The 22,284-nt window shown below is 43.7% G+C and overlaps 1 protein-coding gene across 4 annotated transcripts in view; it reads right to left on the bottom strand.

Annotated features, from left to right (window-relative positions):
• Nucleotides 1–251: 251 nt before the first annotated feature.
• Nucleotides 252–22,284, bottom strand: part of LOC125287526 (transmembrane protease serine 9-like) — an 86,891-nt gene continuing 64,858 nt past the window's right edge. For all 4 annotated transcript variants that reach the window (XM_048233408.1, XM_048233411.1, XM_048233409.1 and 1 more), the window contains exons 6-10: nucleotides 9,991–10,255; nucleotides 7,362–7,536; nucleotides 6,565–6,815; nucleotides 6,007–6,107; nucleotides 252–768 (exon numbers count right to left, since the gene is read on the bottom strand). In XM_048233408.1, coding sequence (XP_048089365.1) covers nucleotides 397–768; nucleotides 6,007–6,107; nucleotides 6,565–6,815; nucleotides 7,362–7,536; nucleotides 9,991–10,255 — 1,164 coding nt within the window. In that variant the 3' untranslated portion in view covers nucleotides 252–396. The remainder of the gene's footprint in view (nucleotides 769–6,006; nucleotides 6,108–6,564; nucleotides 6,816–7,361; nucleotides 7,537–9,990; nucleotides 10,256–22,284) is intronic.

Genomic DNA, 22,284 nt, shown 5'->3' with positions numbered 1-22,284 from the left:
AGGAGCCAAAATGTCTGATCCTCCTACTTCATTAAGGGCTCAAGTAGACCCAACCCTTCGTTAGAGCATGACCTTTGACCTTTTCTCAGTGGGACGACACTTCACCTTCAAACAGCTGAGCAACGACGGAGGAAAAAGACCATTGAGGAGAGGTGTGAAGGACAGGGATGCTGGAGAGGTGTGAAGGACAGGGATGCTGCCTGGTAATAATGGGAGAGGTGTGAAGGACAGGGATGCTGCCTGGTAATAAGGGGAGAGGTGTGAAGGACAGGGATGCTGCCTGGTAATAATGGGAGAGGTGTGAAGGACAGGGATGCTGCCTGGTAATAAGGGGAGAGGTGTGAAGGACTAGGTGCAGCAGTGGATTGTGGGTAGTCGTGACCTTTGACCTGAGGGCTAGGGCTGGGAGGCCAGCAGAGGGGTGAGTGCGAGGAGGAGGAGGGAGAGGAGGGAGAAGGCCATGCAGGAGTGGCGTCCCCCACTGGACGCTGTGGTGGTGGTGGCTACTGTAGCAGCTGTGGTGGTGTTGGCAGCAGCTGTGGTGGTGTTGGTGCTGTTGCTCGAGATGGCGACCGAGGGGAAAGAGAAACTCGACAGGAAGGTGCTGAAACGAGTTGTTCGGCCAAAGACCTGCACTGAGGCGCGATCTGATTGGCCGAGGTCTCTGGAGGTGGAGTTGGACGAGGAGGAGTTTGAGATGATGGTGACCACTGAGAGCTGGAACCATGAACTCCCCTGTTTACACATGAGAGGACCTCCCATATCACCCTGACAACAGAGAGAGTAGCAGAGTTACACAACATGAACTCCCCTGTTTACACATGAGAGGACCTCCCATATCACCCTGACAACATAGCAAGATTCCATTAGAAACAAATATACACGTAATGCACTCATTTACACAGAGCAGCCAGAGATACAGTACCCTCCACAATTATTGGCACCTCTGCTAAAGTTGACTATAAAAATAGGAAAAATCCAACCTTGAAGGGAAGCAAATTTATTTTGAGAAAAAGGAAAATCTCATAAAGAAATACATATTTTTAACTAAATCACATTGCTCACAATTATTGGCACCCCTGAAAAATCTTATAAACAAACCCTAACAAGCATTTTCCTATCTAATTTCAATTTATTTAAGTTAATCAGAGTGTCTGTGAACTTTCAGAAGTAGTTCATGACTTTCTTTTTCACTATGGTATGAAAATAAAGTCACACAGAGGCTAAATCCTCTAGTCAATTTTCAACATCGGAAAGACAAGAGAAAACACTAAATTTAAATAAAAAAGAAAGTGTGTTGACATTTGTAAGTCAGAGAATGCCTATGACAACTAGGTACTTTGTTGAAAATGCCTATATTTACAGTTAAAACAAGTATTAAAAGGTTCTAATCATCTGGAAATGTGACAAACATGCTTGGACAAAGACCCATGGTTATCTTGCCCCCACGTACAGTATGGAGGATGGTAAGATAGGCAAAGATTTCCATAAGAACCACTATTAGAGAGTTACAGACAAAAGTATCATCTTGGGGTCACCAAGTCCCTCAAAAAGTCTTCAAAACTGACCTCACTTCTAATAAATTATTTAGAGGGCATGTCAGGTAAAAGCCTGTCCAGTTATTTAATTACCAATGTAAACAGCAGGAGTTACAGAATGGTACAGTGACTTTGTCTGGAAGTGTGGTCTATTGTCAGATGAAATCATTGGCGGAGCAAGGGGGTGGCTTCGGGGGCTCAAGCCCCGAATCTTTTATCAAAAGCCCCGAATCTTTTTTGTAGCCTATGTGTTTTCAATTTCCAACGTTTCTAATTTAACTTCCCCTTGGTTTCTCTATAAATGTTACAAAATGTAGGCTACTATTACTGAGCAAATAGGCTATCCCTTATTTTCAAAGCCCAATAGCCTATTGACAGATAATCTGATTTCCCACACGATGAGTTTAGGCAATGCCAGAGCCGAGATGTAGCGGTTTACGTCATAAACCGGGCAGGAAAGTTCAGAGCGGTGCAGTCAGTTTAAACAGCAAGCCGGTAAGAAAAACTATTGTCAATATATTAGGCAATTAGGCTACTGTACCCCGGAATACAAAAATAAACTTCAGAAAGACAGAAAGTTTCTTGTAGCCTACTGTATTCATAGAGTCTCCATGACCGACTCAGTAGATTTAACTGTTGTCAGTTGAGTTTGTTCAATTTATTTACTGTAGGCTAGTAGCCTAGGCAAATATGAAATGGAGATGTAACGTGGCTACCGGCGGGATTTTGAACTTGCATGTTTCATGCATTTTAGGGCAAACAATACCATGAGATTGACGTGTTCTCCGCTTGAGGAACGTAATCAATTAGCGGACGCAGCTCAGACACAGAGCGCGATAGGCCTAGGTTAGGCTACTTTCACTTTCTAGAGTGCGATTAATTACGTAAAAGATGCTTCCTTCATACCAAAACAACGATCAAACATTATCAAATGTATCATGACGTGTTGTCACAAAGACTTACTCCAATTAGAAAATCGAAACCAAAATCAGTGTTCAGGGGCGGTGGTAGTGTAGCGGTTAAGGAACTGGGCTAGTGTGCAGTAGCTTGAAAGTTGTCGGTTCAATTCCCGGCTTCCACCGTTGTGCCCTTGAGCAAGGCACTTAACCCCAAGTTGCTCCGGGGACAATGTAACCCCTTGTAATATAGTTGACATTGGCTAAAAATGCGTCAGCCAAATGTAATGTAATGTTCTCTCATTGACGCCTGTAGGCATATAAGGAAAATGCGATTTCAGTTTGTAAAATGTATCCCCCCCTCCCCAACTGAATTAGTTCACCTATGTGAAGCACTGAAGGGGAGAATCCCCCCCCATTTTGAAAAATGAACTTTAAGCCCAGAATTAAACTTAGCTTCATGTGTTCCATTGTACATTACAACAAGTGGGTTTACAATGTGGGGCTGTGCTAAACCTGACCATAAGGCTACTTTTGCCAGAGTTCAAAGTAAAAATGTATTGAGACAAGGTAGCATCCCATCAGGGTTATCTCAGCATAGTATACTAGCCTATAATATACAAACCATAACTTATAAAAAACGCTTAATTAACTAAGTGCCTTCTGATCAGATAGGCTATGCCTATAGAGCCCTCTTTAAAGACCAAAAGTACCAGTCAGATATACCTTGAGTCTCACATTTTTAAAGTCTCAATGTGTCCATTAGTTTACACAGAATTCACTAGAAGTCATTATTTAAGGGGTTATTTTTCAAAATGTTCTGCTGGGGGTGCATGCCCACGGACCCCCCTAGCCTTCCTGTGTGTGACACTGGGCTAAGCCCCCAATGTTTCAAATGTCTGGCTCCGCCCCTGGATGAAATGAAAATGAGATAGATAGAAGAATGGCTATACTGAAAAGAACCCCATGCCTAATGAGAATTATGGTGGAGGGGCTGTGCTATTGTGGGGCTGTTGGCTCGGACTGGTAATCTGTACAACCGGTGGGCCGGTGACCTCCGGGATTTTTTTTTTTTTTAAAGTTATTTAGCCTATTTGCGGCCCGTCATGTAGACCTAGGCCTAGCCTATAAATGCAGTTGCATCCATTTGGATCAGGGGGTGACAGGTCAATAATTTTGGCCTCTTCATGACAGGTTCAGTGTGTGTTACGATCGCGCCCCCCTGCCCCACCCCTCAAGTGGATTTGTCCAAGCAGCCGCTTGGTTTGTGGGGAAATATAGCCTACGAGTCCATGCATGGTAGCCTAGGCCAGGGGTTCCCAAACTTTTCCACGACAAGGCCCCCCAAATACCACTAGGTTCTGGCCAAGGACCCCCTTGATGTGTTATTAATCCCATTATAAAAATACATTAAGCTAATCCTAATAATTATTTTAGCCACAAGCACTTCGCGATGGAGCATAAATGGCATTTGCGGCTTTCTGCTATATGAGAGCTATCGCTCTACTATTATTATTCCCAGTCATTATCATTGAAAATATAATGTTCAGATATGCGACAAATTATTATAATGGCATTGTATAACAACCCTCATAGTAATATGTATATTTTAAAAAATTCAAATGTATTTATTTGTTGCTTTTATTTTTCCTTCCAACTTGCTGAGGCCCCCCTGGCACCCCCTCGCGGCCCCCACTTTGAAAACCACTGGCCTAGGCTATATAAGTGCCCTCCGCTGGCTGGTGTTCACATCATCGCAGTTTACCGTAAACAGCAATCAGAGGTGTCTAGTTTTATTCCATAAATATATTGTTTTATAGACGTAAGTTGCACGCTGCCACTTAAGAGCTTCCATTTACTGCACCATGTAGGCTACTGTAGTTTTTTGTCTGTCAACATAAAAAAAACTCCGGTACCTACAATTTTCGCACAACTTGGTGGAAAAGTGTAGCACAGGTTAAAGAAAACCTATTCATGTTTGGACTCAAAAGGAACTTCAAAGTATTTCCCATATAGTAGCCTTTTAGCTCACAACGACAGTGAAAGTGGAACTTGGAAAGTGGAAGTCTCTCCACCGAGTGTTACATTAGATGCACAATCAATCGCAAGTCGATGCATGTATAAAGTATCAACTGGTAGGTTAGTAACGAAGGTAGCCTAATTTTGCAAAATGTGATGACGGCACACAAACTTGGGCAAAAATGTTTAGTATACACTTGTGGTGATAGCCTACAGTTAATGTGAATCTCTGACTATAACCAATGTAGAAGATTTGCACCAAATAGGCCTAACTGTGGTTGTGTTTCTACAACATGTTGGCACAAATCATCATTTCTGTCAACTATGACGATTTCCATGCATGTTCAGTAGCCTATATTTTTCATTTAGTCAAGCAGTGACATGTGGTTTAATCAGTGTTGGGCAAGTTACTTCAAAATCGTAATATATTATGTATTACTTATTACTGTCATTTCAAAGTAATTCATTACATTATAATATTACTGTCTCTGAATTGTAAGGCATTACACTACTATTGTATTACTTTTGAGTTACTTTTACCAAAATATCTAGAAATATGGATTTGGAATTCTAAATGCAGTTTATTATGCTCAATGCAGCTCATTGCACTTCTAATGGAGGGTGATGTGGTACAACATAATGACTGAGCTAGGCTTAAGGCTAACAACAGTAGAATGCAATAGGTGCAGTGATGGCTCATGATGCAATACAAGGAACACTCATAGCCAGAAGACAAAAGGTCAAAGTCTGGTCAATTTTGATAGAAATGCTGTAACTTTAGGCTTAGGCCTACTTATTAAAATCAACAGAGAGCCCACTACCTGTATATTTTAACCCAAACCTTAAAGACATGTCAAGATAGGCTACACAGTGCAGCTACTGGCCATTTTGGTGCCCTAACTGGTGAAATACAGTATTAACCTCATGATGTCATCATATGGCCAACTATAAAGATGTAATCTGCCTGTTCCCAGGGATGGGTAGTATTTCTGAAACATGTAATATGTGTTTCAAATGCAAAATAGTATTTTGTCCTTTGTATTTTATTGGGTTGAAGGAAATGGCTCTGTATTTTGTATCAAAATACTTTATTGGTGTGTATTTTTGTATTTTAAAAATCGTCGGGGGGGTCGTCGGTCCAGTAGTGGGCCAGTCCAGGAGAAAATTGCCAGGGCCGAATTTTGTTCCCAGTCCGACCCTGGTATCATGAACACCAAGAAAAACCTGAACATTTTCAAAGGAAATCTGTCAATCTCTGCCAAGACACTAAAAGTTAGTCATGATTGGATCATTCCTCAGGTCAATGAACCAAAACAAATGTCCAGATCAAAACAAATATGGTTTGCTGAACACCAAATGTTCAGGAAACCATAGAGAGAGAGAGAGAGAGGAGAAGAGAGACATTATTTATTGAATTCCTAACATGTTCTACCTGAAGAGTGTTAGAGAGAGAGAGAGAGAGAGAGAGAGAGAGAGAGAAAGAGAGAGAGGAGAAGTGTGTGTGTGCGTGTGTGTGTGGGTGTGTATGTGTGTGTGTGTCCCCTTTTCCTCACCTGTTCTATCTGAACAGTGTTGGTGCAGATGTCATCAGCAGAGGAGGATGCGTTGCCACAGGCAACCACTGATGTCTGCACTTCCTTAAGAGGCTGCTCACCTGGAAAGGGGGAGAGAGAGAGAGAGAGAGGGATGAGGAAGAGAGAGAGGGAGAGAAAGAAAGAGGGATGAGGAAGAGAGAGAGGGAGAGAAAGAAAGAGGGATGAGGAAGAGAGAGAGGGGAGAGATATATGGTAAAGTCAAAGAGAGGTAGAGATAAATGCATACATTGTCCAATTGTCTCGACTTTGACTTCTCAACACATTCAGTCACACACACACACACACTCTTGTTCTTTCACACACACTCACACACACACACACACACACTCTCTCACACACACACACATACTCTTGTTCCCTCTCACACACACACACACACACTCTCTCTCACACACACACCACACACACTCTCTCTCACACACAGACACTCACACACATACTCTTGTTCTCTCTCACACACACACACACACACACACTCTCTCTCTCTCTTACACACACACACACACACACACTAACCTGTGGTGTTGCCCCAGCCTGCAACCCAGCAGGTGGTTCCCGTGGCAATAGTGGCCCCGCCCTGCTCCACACAGATTGGCTGGATGAAGTTGGAGAGGGTGGGCTTCCTGGTTAACTGCAGCATGGCTACGTTATCGCCTGATAGGGTGCTCAGAGTGATGTTGGCCACGCCCACTGACACCTCATTGGGGTTGGAGCCGTTCTGTCTCTGGCGGCCCAGAAACACCGTCCAATTGGATGCTGAAGGAGAACTGGGGGAGGAGTTAAAAATTAGACAATCAAACATGGCTGCATGTTGCTCTGGTGCATTTGTTTCATAAAGGTTTTTAACCCTTAGAACCCCATCTATTCTAATGGATCATGAAGGTATTTAAATATGAATTCTAATGGATCATGAAGGTATTTAAATATGAATTCTAATGGATCATGAAGGTATTTATATATGAACTTTAATGGATCATGAAGGTGTTTAAATATGAATTCTAATGGATCATGAAGGTATTTAAACATGAACTCTAATGGATCATGAAGGTATTTAAATATGAATTCTAATGGATTGAAGGTATTTAAATATGAACTCTATTCCAATGGATCATGGAGGTATTTAAATATGAACTTTATTGTAATGGATCGTGAAGGTATTTAAATATGGACTCTATTCTAATGAATCATGAACCATATGTGCTTTGCTTTTTATCTCGAGAGGGTCCAGGGTTTGTGTGTGTGTGTATATGTGTGTGTGTGCGTATATGTCTATAGTGTGTGTGTGTGAGTGTGTGTAAGGTGTGTACTCCTACCTAGAGAAGCAGTTGGCTGATGTGAGGACGAGGTCCTCACTGACCAGAGTTCCTCCGCACACGTGGGCACCGCGTTCCGTACTGTGCAGACTGGCCATCCAGGGCCACACCCCCGCCACCACGTCCGATCCACCAATCAGACGCGAGTTCAGAGCCGCCTGTCCACATACCACCGCTAGGGGGGCAGGTATAATCAAACACACAGATGGGACACACACACACACACACACACACAGCAGAAACACACACACACACACACACACACACACCAGAAACACACACACACACACATGTACACAATGAGTTAATGGGTATATTCTAGTGTGGAGTTTGGGTAATGAGTCTTAATGAGTATAGCGTGGAGTTTGGGTAATGAGTCTTAATGATTATAGTGTGGAAGGGTAATGAGTCTTAATGAGTATAGTGTGGAGTTTGTTTGGGTAATGAGTCTTAATGAGTATAGTGTGGAGTTTGTTTGGGTAATGAGTCTTAATGATTATAGCGTGGAGTTTGGGTAATGAGTCTTAATGAGTATAGTGTGGAGTTTGTTTGGGTAATGAGTCTTAATGATTATAGCGTGGAGTTTGGGTAATGAGTCTTAATGAGTATAGTGTGGAGTTTGTTTGGGTAATGAGTCTTAATGAGTATAGTGTGGAGTTTGTTTGGGTAATGAGTCTTAATGAGTATAGCGTGGAGTTATAGACAAACTAGACACTCTAACACACCTTATATGTGATTTTGGGAACTCTGTGATGAATGGAAATGAAATATATGACGATCGAAAACTCATGAAAACGCACAATCTGGACATTTTATCTGGACATTCTATCATAACTCGGTTGCCGAACTCTTGTATCATAACTCTTGTTTTGGGTTGAATCAGTGACCCATGCACGTCAGGTCAAAACCAGGTCATTTTCGTGGGTCTATCACTAGGTGGCAGTCTCGCCAGGTCTCGCTGATCACTTCCCGGAACCTTTACAGGCAACACTTCATATTTCATGAAAGACGTTATATCTCCATTTCTAGAAAAAAAAACAGCGATTTTGATGAAAACTAGCCACTGTTTAGCTTGAGATTTCTCAGGAACAGAGGCGTGTAGAAATACACGGTTTGAACCCACCGAGAGCTTAAAGTCTCACCTTTTAAACGAGCCATTGTATGTGTTCATAGCTATAACACAAAATATGCTGTGGCTGTACAAAAATCATCAACAATGGTCTAGATTGCTGGCACTCTAGGACAAAGCTTCCAAAAACAGCTTGGCATTCAATGAGTTAATGAGTATATTCTAGTGTGGAGTTTGGGTAATGAGCCTTAATAAGTATATTCTAGTGTGGAGTTTGGGTAATGAGCCTTAATGAGTATAGTGTGGAGTTTGTTTGGGTAATGAGTCTTAATGAGTATATTCTAGTGTGGAGTTTGGGTAATGAGTCTTAATGAGTATATTCTAGTGTGGAGTTTGGGTAATGAGCCTTAATGAGTATAGTGTGGAGTTTGGGTAATGAGTCTTAATGAGTATATTCTTGCGTGGAGTTTAGGTAATGAGTCTTAATGAGTATATTCTATAACTTTTACTTCTACCTCCAGACGTGTGTCTACCACCAGACCTGTCTACCCTACCACCAGACCTGTCTACCACCAGACCGGTCTACCCTCCACCAGACCTGTCTACCCTACACCAGACCTGTCTGTGCTCCATGTGTGTGTCTGCGATGTGCTAATGAAGGTCTGCTTCCACAGCAGCACGTGTCAGACTTGTCTGCTATGCTTCACATGTTCACTCCAAGTCTGGTTTTATGACGGATGTCACTTCTTGGCTTTTGAAAGTCGTTCGACCAGCTAATCAGGTTGCGTTTTGCTCATGACTGTTCATACATTCCCTTCCCGTGGAAAGAAACAGCTTTCTGGTCATAAATCACATCACTACAACAAATAAACAACAAATAAAGTATAGTATAAGTATATATACTCTTTTGATCCAGTGAGGGAAATTTGGTCTCTGCATTTATCCCAATCCGTGAATTAGTGAAACACACTCAGCACACAGTGAGGTGAAGCACACACTAATCCCGGCGCAGTGAGCTGCCTGCATCAACAGCGGCGCTCGGGGAGCAGTGAGGGGTTAGGTGCCTTGCTCAAGGGCACTTCAGCCGTGCCTACTGGTCGGGTTCGAACCGGCAACCCTCCGGTAACAGGTCCGAAGCGCTAACCAGTAGGCCACAGCTGCCTTGCCTACTACACAACTACTACACAACTAAAACACAAATTCTACACAACTACTACACAACTAAAACGCAACTACCACACAACTACTACACAACTAAAACGCAACTACTACACAACTACTACACAACTAAAACACAGCCACAAATAAAAAAAGGAAGCCGTTCGAGTATGTAGTGTACCCACCAGTAGAGGAAGAAAAATCAAGGACAAATCACTAACATAAAAGGCACTCTGCTTTAGATATGCATATGCACCACTTGGTGGTAGTTATAGTGGTGGTGGTGGATGGTGTAAGGAACGTATGGCGATTGATGGTCGTGTGTGGTGGTGGTGTGTTGGGGTGTGTTGGGGTGGGGTGGTGGTGGTGGTGGTGTGTTGGGGTGGTGATGGTGTTACTTACGTGCCACTGTGGTGGGTGCAATGGTGGTGATGGCAGGCAGACCAGCACAGGTGGTTGTAAGGTCCGAGTCAGTCCCACTGGAGGTGAACGTGACGAAGCCCGGCTGGTTACTGGTGATCTGAGTCTTGATCCAGCTCTCGTACTGGGAGACGCGTGCGTACACCCCCGGGAATTCTGCCCGAGCACAGCCGATACCGAAGCTCACGACGCCGGACTGGACCCACCTGTTATTCTGCTTACTCACCATCGGACCACCAGAGTCTCCCTGGGAAACGGGTCAGAACGGACTAGTGTTACCATCCCATAATGCCAAAAACCCAGTTACAGGCTCACCTGACACAGGTAAACTCTCACAGGCTCACCTGGTACAGGTGTAACCCACAGGGAAAATAAATATTAGGATATAAAGTTAAATAGATAAATAGATAAGTTCATAAATATGCTAATACTTAAATATGTAAAACTACATTCAATATTTGAATAGTTGTTGATAACTTTCAAGAGTTTATTTGTAGGCATGCTAACCCATAGAACATTAAGACTGGCTTACAGCCAATCATCAGTGTGCAGAGGGAATTTGAAAGACAACTGATTATCCTGCCCCTCTGACTGAGCACTGCGAACAGTGAGTGCCCAGACCCTACATTTTAATGTGGGTCTGGCTCGTCAGGCAAGGTGAAAGGATCCAGATGTGAAAGATTATTTTGTTTTGGTATGCCAGTTGTCTATTCGGGAACTGTGTGTAATGAGTTTGTTTGTTTTGTAATAGTGTACAGACAAAAGTCTCATAACTTAAGGGCTATAGTTGTGTGTAAGACAAGTGGCGTTGCTAGCAAGCTAAGTAAGCTAGTTAATGAGTGAGTTCGACGGTGAAGGAAAACCAGATAGCGGTTATGCCTCAGGTCTGTGGAGCGCGAGCTAACGTTGCTGTACTGTCACTGCCTTGGGTCTGTGGAGCCTCATTGCCGGCGCGAGCTAACGTTGTTGGAGGTATCGTTACCCTTTTTGTTTTCAGGCTCAGCTGAGTGAAGTGGCTAGTCTGTTTGTAGCCTCACTGTAGCACAAGCAACGACACAGGCCTGCAACAATAACTCCTCGATACCGTGCGGTGTTGTGTGTGTGTGTGTGAAAGAGAGAGTGTATGTGTGGGCCCACATTGTATTGTTATATATATTGTTTTTGTCTTATGTGAGTGATGTTGAAATTGGTTGCCGTTGACTCATTGAGCTCAATGCAAATCAAACCAGCTAATAGGCTAAATGAAATAACACCCATGGCAATCTCTAGGTATGGTGAAGGGTATGTGATGATGTGGGGCTATTTTAATTCCAAAGGCCAAGGTAACTTTATCAGGATGCACAGTATTCTGGATCCATGAAATAACTGGCCTTTAAAAATAAAAATCTGCCTGTCTCTATGGGAATTTAACATAGGGGGGGGAATACTTATGACCCCTGTATTTTAAGGAAGAACATTTATTTATTTATGATACATTATTCATTCACTAAGAAAATTGGTGTTCTTAAAGGTTAGATATTTCCTAATTTTTCACTTAAGGCATTAAGATCAATTTCCAAAAGATGATTTTATTTTCCTCTTTTCAGTCAACTTTAGCATGGGTGCCAATACTTTTGGCCATCACTGTAGGCTTATTTACTATGAACAAACTATTGTGAACAAATGCTTTACTGATGATAAATTAGAAATTACTAATGATGAACAAACCATTAACTAATAAGTAACAAAGGCTTAATAAATGATGAATTGTGTGTAATAATAAAGTGTTACCAACCTATTTAATCATACTGCAGTACTTCTAAACCTAAACTTAGCCTATGAATTCATACTTTAATATTTCTAAACATATTGTAACGTCGGCGCACAAGACATTGCATAGCGTTCTCCCGCGCGGGGCATCCTGGGATACGAGAGCGAACATTTGGGGGTTTGTGTCATTATTTCTCCTAAGTTGTGAGTGTGGTGTTGGCGTCTTTATTGTGGCATGTTTCCCTATTGGTTCTCCCTCGTGTGTGATCCTTTTTGTGTGGGGGGCTGCGTGTCCCCTCCCCTGTGTGTGTGGTGTGTGTGTCTGCTTGGCCTGCCCCGTGTGTATTGTGTTCTGTGTCTTGGTCTTGGTCTGTGTCCCTGCTCTCGTTCTCAGCTAATAAACCTTTTGATTGGACAACTGTGTGTGTCGCTATCAAATCGTTACAATATACTTATTTAAAGAGGCCCTATGCAACAATTTTAGCAAAAATGACCTTAATTATGCAGGTTGAGAGTCGTTCTGATGGTTCTACAACACTTTTTGGGTCGTTTGGTGGGTGCTTCGTCTCCCCCTAGTGCTTCTCCGCGGAAAAAACAAATATGCAACTTTCTGGTCGCAGTCCGAACACATCCGGATGTAACTCGGCGGAAATACTCGAAAATAGTCAGATTGTAGTTTCTAAGAAGACTGCAAAATGGATTCTGACTTGGCTTTGTTGCTGTTGAAATTGTAAGTAGCCTACCCTTGGGTGAACTTCGTTTTTGTAATGTGATTTGATAGTCTCTTGAACAATGTGTTTGCTCGACCATTTTATTGTGATGTGTTTAGCTTGGTTTATTGATGGCTAGCTCGCTAGCTAGTGGGGGTTTAGCGTAGCAGTCACTTGCTACCGAAGCTGCAGGGGGAGCTATGTCGTGAAAAATGCGAGCCCAAATCAGACGAAAGCCCAGAAACAGTGAAGGAATAACCAGAAACAGCATAGGGCTTCTTTAATCATACTGTAGTACTTCTAAACCTAAACTTGCTTAATCATATTGTGCTATTTATAAACTAAACCTTCTAACTCCGCTGTGCTAAAGATATTTTACAGAAGTGTGTTTACATCTATTACACTTGCTGGTCAAGTTCGTCAAGCCACAGGTTTTATATTGTATTTATTGATTGTTTTTTATAACCTGTTACTATTCAGACTATCTAGTCAGTTGCCAACTGATTGTACATTAGCTATACATAATTTATATATTCATTGTTAAACATACAGTATTGTAGCGTCGGTGGATGTACATGTCTAACGTTGAATGAGTGTCTCCCAGAATGCAGTGCGAGTGAATGCTAGAATGTGTAATGTCGGTTATAATAGTTGTAGTTTTCGTTTAGCATGTTGTGTATTTGTTAGCGTGTTAGTCTCTTTAGTTGTACCTCATGTGTTTATCCTTGTGTTGTAAATGTGTGTGGTAAACCCTTATTGTGTGTTACATGTACGGCTGAGACTACCCCTGTGTTGCCCTATGTAGTTATCCGTATGTCTGATTGTGTCTGAGTCTTTCTGTTCCAATAAATGGCCGTCCTGGCCAAAGGTGATTCTTGTCTGGAGGGTGAGATCGCTACATTGGTGTCAGAAGTGGGATGGGCCCCTCCCGGGGCGCGAAGATCAACGCCGGATCAAGATGGAGAAGAAGGCCGAAGACCAGACCAGCAAGATGGCGGCGAACCTCAGCAGATGTTCCAATGGTCCTTTTAAGGACAAGCCAGCTCGCTGAGCTCACCATTGCGGAGGATGGAGGACCTTCCGACCAGCGGGACCAGCCCTGCACAGCCGACGAGAGCTGCCAGCGCTGGAGGAAGCGGCCCCGGCTGATGTCGCGGAAGTGTCCGCGGCTGGCAAGGAGTTCCCGCTCGACGCCCGATGTCGATGCTGCCGCCATCCGAGGATCTCATCCATAGAGAGCCGAACTCTCTGACGACCTTTGAACACCACCACAGCGGCCGGGTTTACACCGCCAGCTACTGAAGAACTTCCAGAGCGTCAGCTGCCGGTCGAGAGTGTGATGGAGTCATAGCTGCTAGTTCGGGAGCTTTCGGTGCTCCAGCTAGTGACCAAGAGGGTAACGTCGACCTGTAGAGTCTTGGGAGCTATCGCTTTGGTGGACTGTTTGAGGTTTTAAGTGCGCACGTTCCGGTTGACGCAAGTCTGCGCAATGTTTTTCATGTTTTGTGTGTGAGTATCTGTGTGTCCCGAGCCTGCTGGGAGGGTCGGGGTCTCCATTTCCCGCCACAGTGGAGCATCGTTGTGCTCGAGAGACAGCCGACAAAAGTTCTACAAGAGGGCAGTGCGAGGAGGGACCTCGACGTGGACTGCTGACCGCCTGGAGATCGGCACACTGTGGACAGGTGGCAACGGCTACGAGCTGTCACAGTAGCCAGAGGGGGCTACCGAACGTCCAGGGGTTCCAGCTTATCCGGGGGTTCGGCTTGCAGTGGGACTGTTTGCTGCTGTTTGAGGTAGCGCAGCTGCACGGCGGGAAACCGAGGGCCCAAGCGACACCACGACCCACGTCTGGCCGGTTCTGGTCGGGGGAGAACTGACGTGACGGAGGCAGCCGAGAGCCCTTCCAGTCGGGAGGGGTTATCGTGCACCCGGAGGCTTTCCGGTCACTTGGACTAAGCACTGGGACTGACACCCCGACGCAGCCGCGAGCGGTGAGCTGAGCTGTCATTGCCGGGGACGACAATGGCTCGGGAGGGGCTTATGTAGCGTCGGTGGATGTACATGTCTAACGTTGAATGAGTGTCTCCCAGAATGCAGTGCGAAAGTGAATGCTAGAATGTGTAATGTCGGTTATAATGGTTGTAGTTTTTAGCTTAGCATGTTGTGTATTTGTTAGCGTGTTAGTCTCTTTAGTTGTACCTCATGTCTTTATCCTTGTGTTGATGTGTGTGGTAAACCCTTATTGTGTGTTTACATGTGCGGCTGAGACTACCCCTGTGTTTGCCCTATGTAGTTATCCGTGTATGTCTGATGTCTGATTCTGTTCCAATAAATGGCCGTCCCTGGCCAAAGGTGAATCTTGTCTGAGGGTGAGATCGCTACATTGGTGTCAGAAGTGGGATGGGCCCTCCCGGCAAGATCAACGCTGGATCAAGATGGAGAAGAAGGCGAAGACCAGACCAGCAGATGGCGGCGAACCTCAGCAGATGTTCCAATGGTCCTTTTAAGGACAAGCCAGCTCGCTGAGCTCACCATTCGGGAGGATGGAGGACCTTCCGACCAGCGGGACCAGCCCTGCACAGCCGACCGAGAGCTGCCAGCTGGAGGAAGCGGCCCGGCTGATGTCGCTGAAGTGTCCGCTGACTGGCAAGGAGTTCCCTGCTCGGCGGCCGATGTCGATGCTGCCGTCATCGGGATCTCATCCATAGAGCCGAACTCTCTGGCGACCTTGGAACACGACCACAGCGGCGGGTTTTACACCGCCAGCTACTGAAGAACTTCCAGGCGTCAGCTGCGCGGTGAAGTGTGATGGAGTCATAGCTGCTGGTTCGAGGCTTTGGTGCTCCAGCTAGTGACCAAGAGGGTAACGTCGACCTGTAGAGTCTTAAAGAGCTATCGTTTGGTGGACTGTTTGAGGTTTTAAGTCGCGCGCGTTCGGTTGACGCAAGTCTGCGCAATGTTTTCATGTTTTGTGTGTGTGAGTATCTGTGTGTCCCGAGCCTGCTGGGAGGGTCGGGTCTCCATTTCCCGCCACAGTGGAGCATCGTTGTGCTCGAGACAGCCGACAAAAGTTCTACAAGAGGGCAGTGCGAGGAGGGACCTCGGCGTGGACTGCTGACCGCCTGGAGATCGGCACACTGTGGACAGGTGGCAACGGGCTACGAGCTGTCACAGTAGCCAGAGGGGCTACCGAGCGCCCAGGGGTTCCAGCTTATCCGGGGTTCGGCTTGCAGTGGGACTGTTTGCTGCTGTTTGAGGTAAGCGCCTGCACGGCGGAAACCGAGGGCCCAAGCGACACCACGACCCACGCCTGGCGGTTCTGGTCGGGGAGAACTGGCGTGACGGGAGGCAGCCGAAAGCCCTTCCAGTCGGGAGGGGTTATCGTGCACCCGGAGGCTTTCCGGTCACTTGGACTAAGCACTGGGACTGACACCCCGACGCAGCCGCGAGCGGTGAGCTGAGCTGTCATTGCCGGGGACGACAATGGCTCGGGAGGGGCTTATGTAGCGTCGGTGGATGTACATGTCTAACGTTGAATGAGTGTCTCCCAGAATGCAGTGCGAGTGAATGCTAGAATGTGTAATGTCGGTTATAATGGTTGTAGTTACGTTTAGCATGTTGTGTATTTGTTAGCGTGTTAGTCTCTTTGGTTGTACCTCATGTCTTTATCCTCGTGTTGATGTGTGTGGTAAACCCTTATTGTGTGTTACATGTGCGGCTGAGACTACCCCTGTGTTGCCCTATGTAGTTATCCGTATGTCTGATTCTGTTCCAATAAATGGCCGTCCTGGCCAAAGGTGAATCTTGTCTGAGGGTGAGATCGCTACAGTATTTATATATTTATTGTTATTTATATAACTTTCCTTACCTTTGTTAGTAGAAATAAATTAACAGCCATTGGTATTAAAACTGTGGTATTTGTCTTGATGAGAGGAGCTAGCTAGAGGCTCACCTGATAAAGGTAAACTCTCATATGATCACCTGACACCAGTGTTGGGAGTAACAAGTTACAAAAGTAATGTAATTACTGTAATATATTGCTTTTTGTTGTAACGCGGTAATGTAAGGTATTACAAAAAACTATTGGCTAATATTTTACTCGGTACAAACTTCAGTAATGTGCATTACAATGCATTTTAACCTGAAATTAAGTGGTGTTATGTTTTGATACATATTCGCAAACAACTGCCCAAATAGCAGAACGTATCTCCTGTTACTGGTTGAAGATGACTGTGGCTGGCTGCAACTGACTCGATGGACATAAGCCTACGCTCATTATTTTCAATTTATCAGAGACAACTACTGTAGGATATGAGGAACAGTTAAGTGCACTTTGTGTGTGAAACCAAAAGATCTCTATACCTCGCGAAATAGCACAATTAATTTAGTGACACATCTAGAGCGGTGCCACGCTAATCTTTTTCATTCTTGATAAAGCATAAATGCTCTTCATGTCAGCTTCGTGCTGTGAACTTCAATTAAAGAGAATGAAGGGATAGAAATGTAAAAAAGATGACTTCAGACTCCACTCAAAAGACTTCAGACTTGACTCGAACTCGAGCTTCGAGACTCCTGAACAAGCTGTATTTCATGCAATTATTGCTTTTTTAATCTAAATTTATTCATGTATTTCTATTTTATTTTACTGCTACATATACTTTGTGAAATGTATAACGCGGCATGGCCCCTTTGCCATAATGTGCAATGTAACGCATGCTATGTGCGCACACTCACAGATATAAATGCATTGACCATGGCGACAAAAGTCCTCCGGAGTTGTGCCTTTATCATTACTTTCGGTTACAATAACCCGTTTTCAGAGGAAATAAGCGAACAGCTACATGCAAGGTGTGTGGCACCAGGATAAACTAGATGTACTGCAGAGCGGTACAAAATATGACCCGCCGCAGTCCAGCACATTTTTTCCACAAAAAATAAATCAGCTGAAAGGCCTATATGATTCTAACTGTCTCACTAAATTGCATTATCCACACTCAATTCTCACTGGTATCTGCTAGACAACAAGTACCAAAACATGATTAGTTCATAGATTTCACATGTAAAATTCATTTTATACAACCCCACCCCATCTTGCCTGTTCATAATTCTGAGAAATTCTTGAATTGTGTGCATGTGTCGCGTACACGCGTTTATGTTTATGTGTGTGTGTGTGTGTGTGTGTGTGTGTGTGTGTGTGCGTGCTTGTGTGTTTGCCTCATTGATGTGTGTTTGTGCATGTGCATGCATGCGCACATATGTCTACTGTGTTAGTATGTGTCATAAGTATGATTACTGTGAATGTATGTGTGTGCGTGTGTATCTGTTTATGCACATGTGTGCACATGGAATGGGTTAACATGACCCCTGTAGCCAAACATACGGAAACAATTGGTCATCCTAGGCCCTACGGTTCTCAAGATATTCACAGAAAACTGTGTCTGCCCTACCCTCCTTTCGGGGGGTCCAGTACAGCAGGGGGGCTACAGATCAAAACGAAAAACGATGGTTCCATGCTATCCATGTGGGGTTACATGCCCACCAAGTTTCGTGTACCCCGGTCTTTCAGTGTCCCGGGAATCCTTGTTGGTGTACGGTCACTAAATGTACACACAAATTATTTTATTGTAAGGCCCCCCATGAACGAAAGTTCACAAAACTTGGCATGCATTCGGAGGGTGTCATAATGATCCTACACTTTCCATTTTCGTGCAGTTTTGACCATGTCAGCCAGAGATATTGTGATGAAAACACCTAATTCTTTGCTTTTTAATTTTTAACTAGGTGGCTCTATACATGAAATAAGTGGTAATGGGATGGGTTGACATGCCCCCTTAAGACCAACATAGAAAAAAAGGTGGACCTCCTAGGCCCTACGGTTCACGAGATATTCACAGAAAACTGTCTCCGGCCACCTACAGGCCAGTTGGTGTATAGTAACATAAATTAATTTATTGTGTGGCCCCCCATGAACGGAATTCCACGAAACTTGGCGTGCATTCAGAGGGTGTCATAATGATCCTACACTTCCAATTTCGTGCAGTTTTGACTATGTTAGGTCACAGATACCTGCAATTACAACAACTCATTTTTACTTTTTTGTGTTTAACTAGGTGGCGCTATACATGAAATGAGTGGTTATGGAATGGGTTGACATGGCCCTTTGAGATCAACATACAAAAAAAATGGTCCTCCTAAACCCTACGGTTCTCGAGATATTCACAGAAAACTGTGTCTGCCCTACCCTCCTTTTACCCCAGGTGCAGTCCAGCGGGGGGGCTACAGATCAAAACGAAAAACGATGGTTCCATGCTATCCATATGGGGTTACATGCCCACCAAGTTTCGTCTACCCCAGTCTTTCAGTGTCCCGGGAATCCTTGACGGAAATTTGGACATGCGAAAAAAAAGAAAAAAAATCTGACTAAACCTAAAACCGCTTCGCTGCGCGGCGGTCATAATTATGCCTATTCAACAACGTCTGATTTCATCAGGCATCTTCAAACGCACCCAGATAGGTCAGTCACTTAGGCCCAGCATATATCGTCACAGGTGACAAGCTAACCATCGCAAAGTGTTGTTCTAATGCTGGGAACAGGCAGGGATGGGCAAAAATACATCAGAATGTATTTCAAAATAAAATACCTAATACCCTCATGTTTAATGTATCAAAATAAACTACAAAATACAGTAACCATATTATGTATCAAAATAAAATACTCATGGGCGGATTAGGAACTTTTGGACCCCTGGGCCCAGATGTATTAAGGGGCCCCCCACTAATTGTCGTATATGTGGGAGGGGGGGTTTGGGGGTCCTCCCCCAGAAATTTTTAAAGTTGTTTGATGTGATTTCCTGTATTCTGGTGCATTTTGGGGTTTGCCAATACTAAATTCAATCAGATTCATAGCCTACATCCTGATTTGTTGATATTGAGGCAATGATTCCATGCAAAGGCTTGGGCTTCAGGGCCCCCTGACCCCTTGGGCCCCTGGGCCTGGTCCCGGTAGGCCCGTGCAGTAATCCATCCCTGAAAATACTGTATTTTTGTATTTAGAAAATACTCAAATACTCAAAATACTTTTTTCAAGGAAGTATAGAAGCACTGCAAAAAAAGCTTTTTAATATCCCAAACATTTAGCCTATTAAAACTATATAGTAAAAAAACAATACAATTTGGCCCATCATACCAAATAGTATACCGTATGCAAGTCCATGTAGTGTGATCAGAAGAATAATTCAAGAATTTACATTTACATTTAGTCATCTAGCTGATGCTTATCCAAAACGACTGACAGAGCTTTCAGTTAACCACATTATAATCAATAGGCCAAAATCATTTTTTGTGCCGAATTTCGTAATTCAAGTCCAGTACAGAACTGAATAAGAAAATCATAAGGCTATGTATCTTGAACTTCCAGTATGTGAGAAACTTGATATGCCTTAATATCTCCAACCTCAAGTTTGCAGCTAATAAGGAAATATAATTGTTATTTGATTAAACAAGGTGAACTTGTCCCTACTGTAGAATGCAGAAATGGATGCTACAAGGAAGGGAATTCAAACACACTCAACACCTTACCATCTATTGATGTCATTGTGTTTCATTGAGATATCTGACATTTTTTCTGTTAAAGATTGGCATGGAGACAATAGGACATGGTTGCCTTTCGGTGTCCTTATGTGAATTTGCACAGGTAAACTTGCTCATCTTTACTTGCGTATGACTTCACTCCAGTGCTTCAGACCAGAGCTGATGCTTCAACAATAGCCGTCACTGAAAAGCTGTGAGTGTCTGTGAACACAGCTGTTCTCACATTAGCTGATTGCGATAAAAATAAACCATTGTTGCCTAATTACCAATTATTCATTACACCTGTGTGTAGTATCTACTTTTTTAGTGTTTTTCACATATAGTATTTTGCAGTATTTCTAAAATACAAAAATTTTAACCTCTGCCTCTGCGTACACACATGGCATTTTAACCTATGCGTCTGCGTACACACATGGCATTTTAACCTCTGCGTCTGCGTACACACATGGCATTTTAACCTCTGCGTCTGCCTACACACATGGCATTTTAACCTCTGCATCTACATACACACATGGCATTTTAACCTATGCGTCTGCGTCTGCCTACATACACACATGGCATTTTAACCTCTGCCTTTGCGTCGACTCTCACATGATCACCAGTGTTGCAATTTTGGGCTTGTTTCTTGTGAAGTTGCGGGTTTTGGGGGCATGTTTTTTGTGCGGTATCTTCTTTTGGGCTTGTTTCGTACCTGTTGTTTCTGCGTAGAATCCACGCAGCGCCTACACGTACACACATGGCATTTTCACATATAGTATTTTGCAGTATTTCTAAAATACAAAAATTTTAACCTCTGCGTCTGCGTACACACATGGCATTTTAACCTCTGCGTCTGCGTACACACATGGCATTTTAACCTCTGCGTCTGCGTACACACATGGCATTTTAACCTCTGCCTCTGCGTCCACTCTGCACCATAACTGTAGGCTCAAACTGTTTGCTCTTGGGTCACTTGTGTTGGGCTTGTTCTCAGAGACCAGAAGGGTATTTCACAAAACCTAGATAAGGAATTAAGCTGGGATTTTTTGGTTATCCTGGATTTAGCCTTGACTTGGTTTCACAAAAGAGATGGCACATAAGTTACCATGGGGATTTATTCTCCGCACCTAGCGCTAACAGCCAAGCTAATTCTAATGGTAATTATGTTGTCTTATTGGTTCAGCTAGCTGTCATTCAAATCAGACCTCCGTGTGAATTTTTAAAGAGCTTTATTCCATTTATATAGCCTACTATTTGCTACATGTATTTGCTCGTAAAACAAAACAGATTGTCTGCCTACTACCATATTATTTTAATTGTGATAGCCTTATAATTATTAACATAGTCGTTGTTTGCTCCTTTTGTTGATAGACGTTTGATGAATAGCCCACTGTAGTAGTTGATTGGAAGTGGAGGGGCAATTTTGAAGGTGTTTTCAACTAATTCGGTTATAAAGCCAATATGAAGATATACAGTCGTACTGCATCTTTGCAGTGGCAAACATTTTCTTAATGATGTTGCGTGCCGAGATAAGGAAGCACTCACACGTGGGTCCATACGTAGATTTGCATTCAGTTGGTCCACCACGCCTACTCTCGCTGTTTTACAGAAATAGCCATGATTCCCCATTCAAAAAGGACAACTTTACTTCACTGTGAGTTTAGCAAAAGCAGTTGTTCACTTTGTGTGCATGACGCTATATTCTGCACTTTTTTATTCCAACCGTGAGCTCTTTGGAGCAGAAAGGAGAACGCGCACACATCCTGAATTACTCACACCTGGCTTGACATAGTCGCTCCTACTCATCCTGGATTGGCGTTAATGAAACGAGTTGAGCTAGGATGACTAGACAATGCTGTCACTTATCTTGGATGTCTTAATTCTGCCTTTGTGAAACACCCCTCTGGTTGCTGGTTTTTCCTCACGTGACCTGATGATCACCTGCCACAGTTAAATAGTTACAGGCTCACCTGATACAGGTAAACTCTCATGTGATCACCTGACACAGGTAAATAGTTACAGGCTCACCTGATACAGGTAAACTCTCATGTGATCACCTGACACAGGTAAATAGTTACAGGCTCACTTGATACAGGTAAACTCTCATATGATCACCTGACACAGGTAAATAGTTACAGGCTCTCCTGATACAGGTAAACTCTCATAGTCACATGATCATGATCCCCTAATACAGGTAAATAGTCACATGATCCCCTAATACAGGTAAATAGTCACATGATCATGATCA

This window comes from Alosa alosa, chromosome 22 (genome assembly GCF_017589495.1).
Source record: "Alosa alosa isolate M-15738 ecotype Scorff River chromosome 22, AALO_Geno_1.1, whole genome shotgun sequence".
Classification (NCBI taxonomy): domain Eukaryota; kingdom Metazoa; phylum Chordata; class Actinopteri; order Clupeiformes; family Clupeidae; genus Alosa; species Alosa alosa.
The sequence above is the reverse complement of the archived record's forward strand: the minus strand, read 5'-3'. Positions and strand labels throughout refer to the sequence as shown.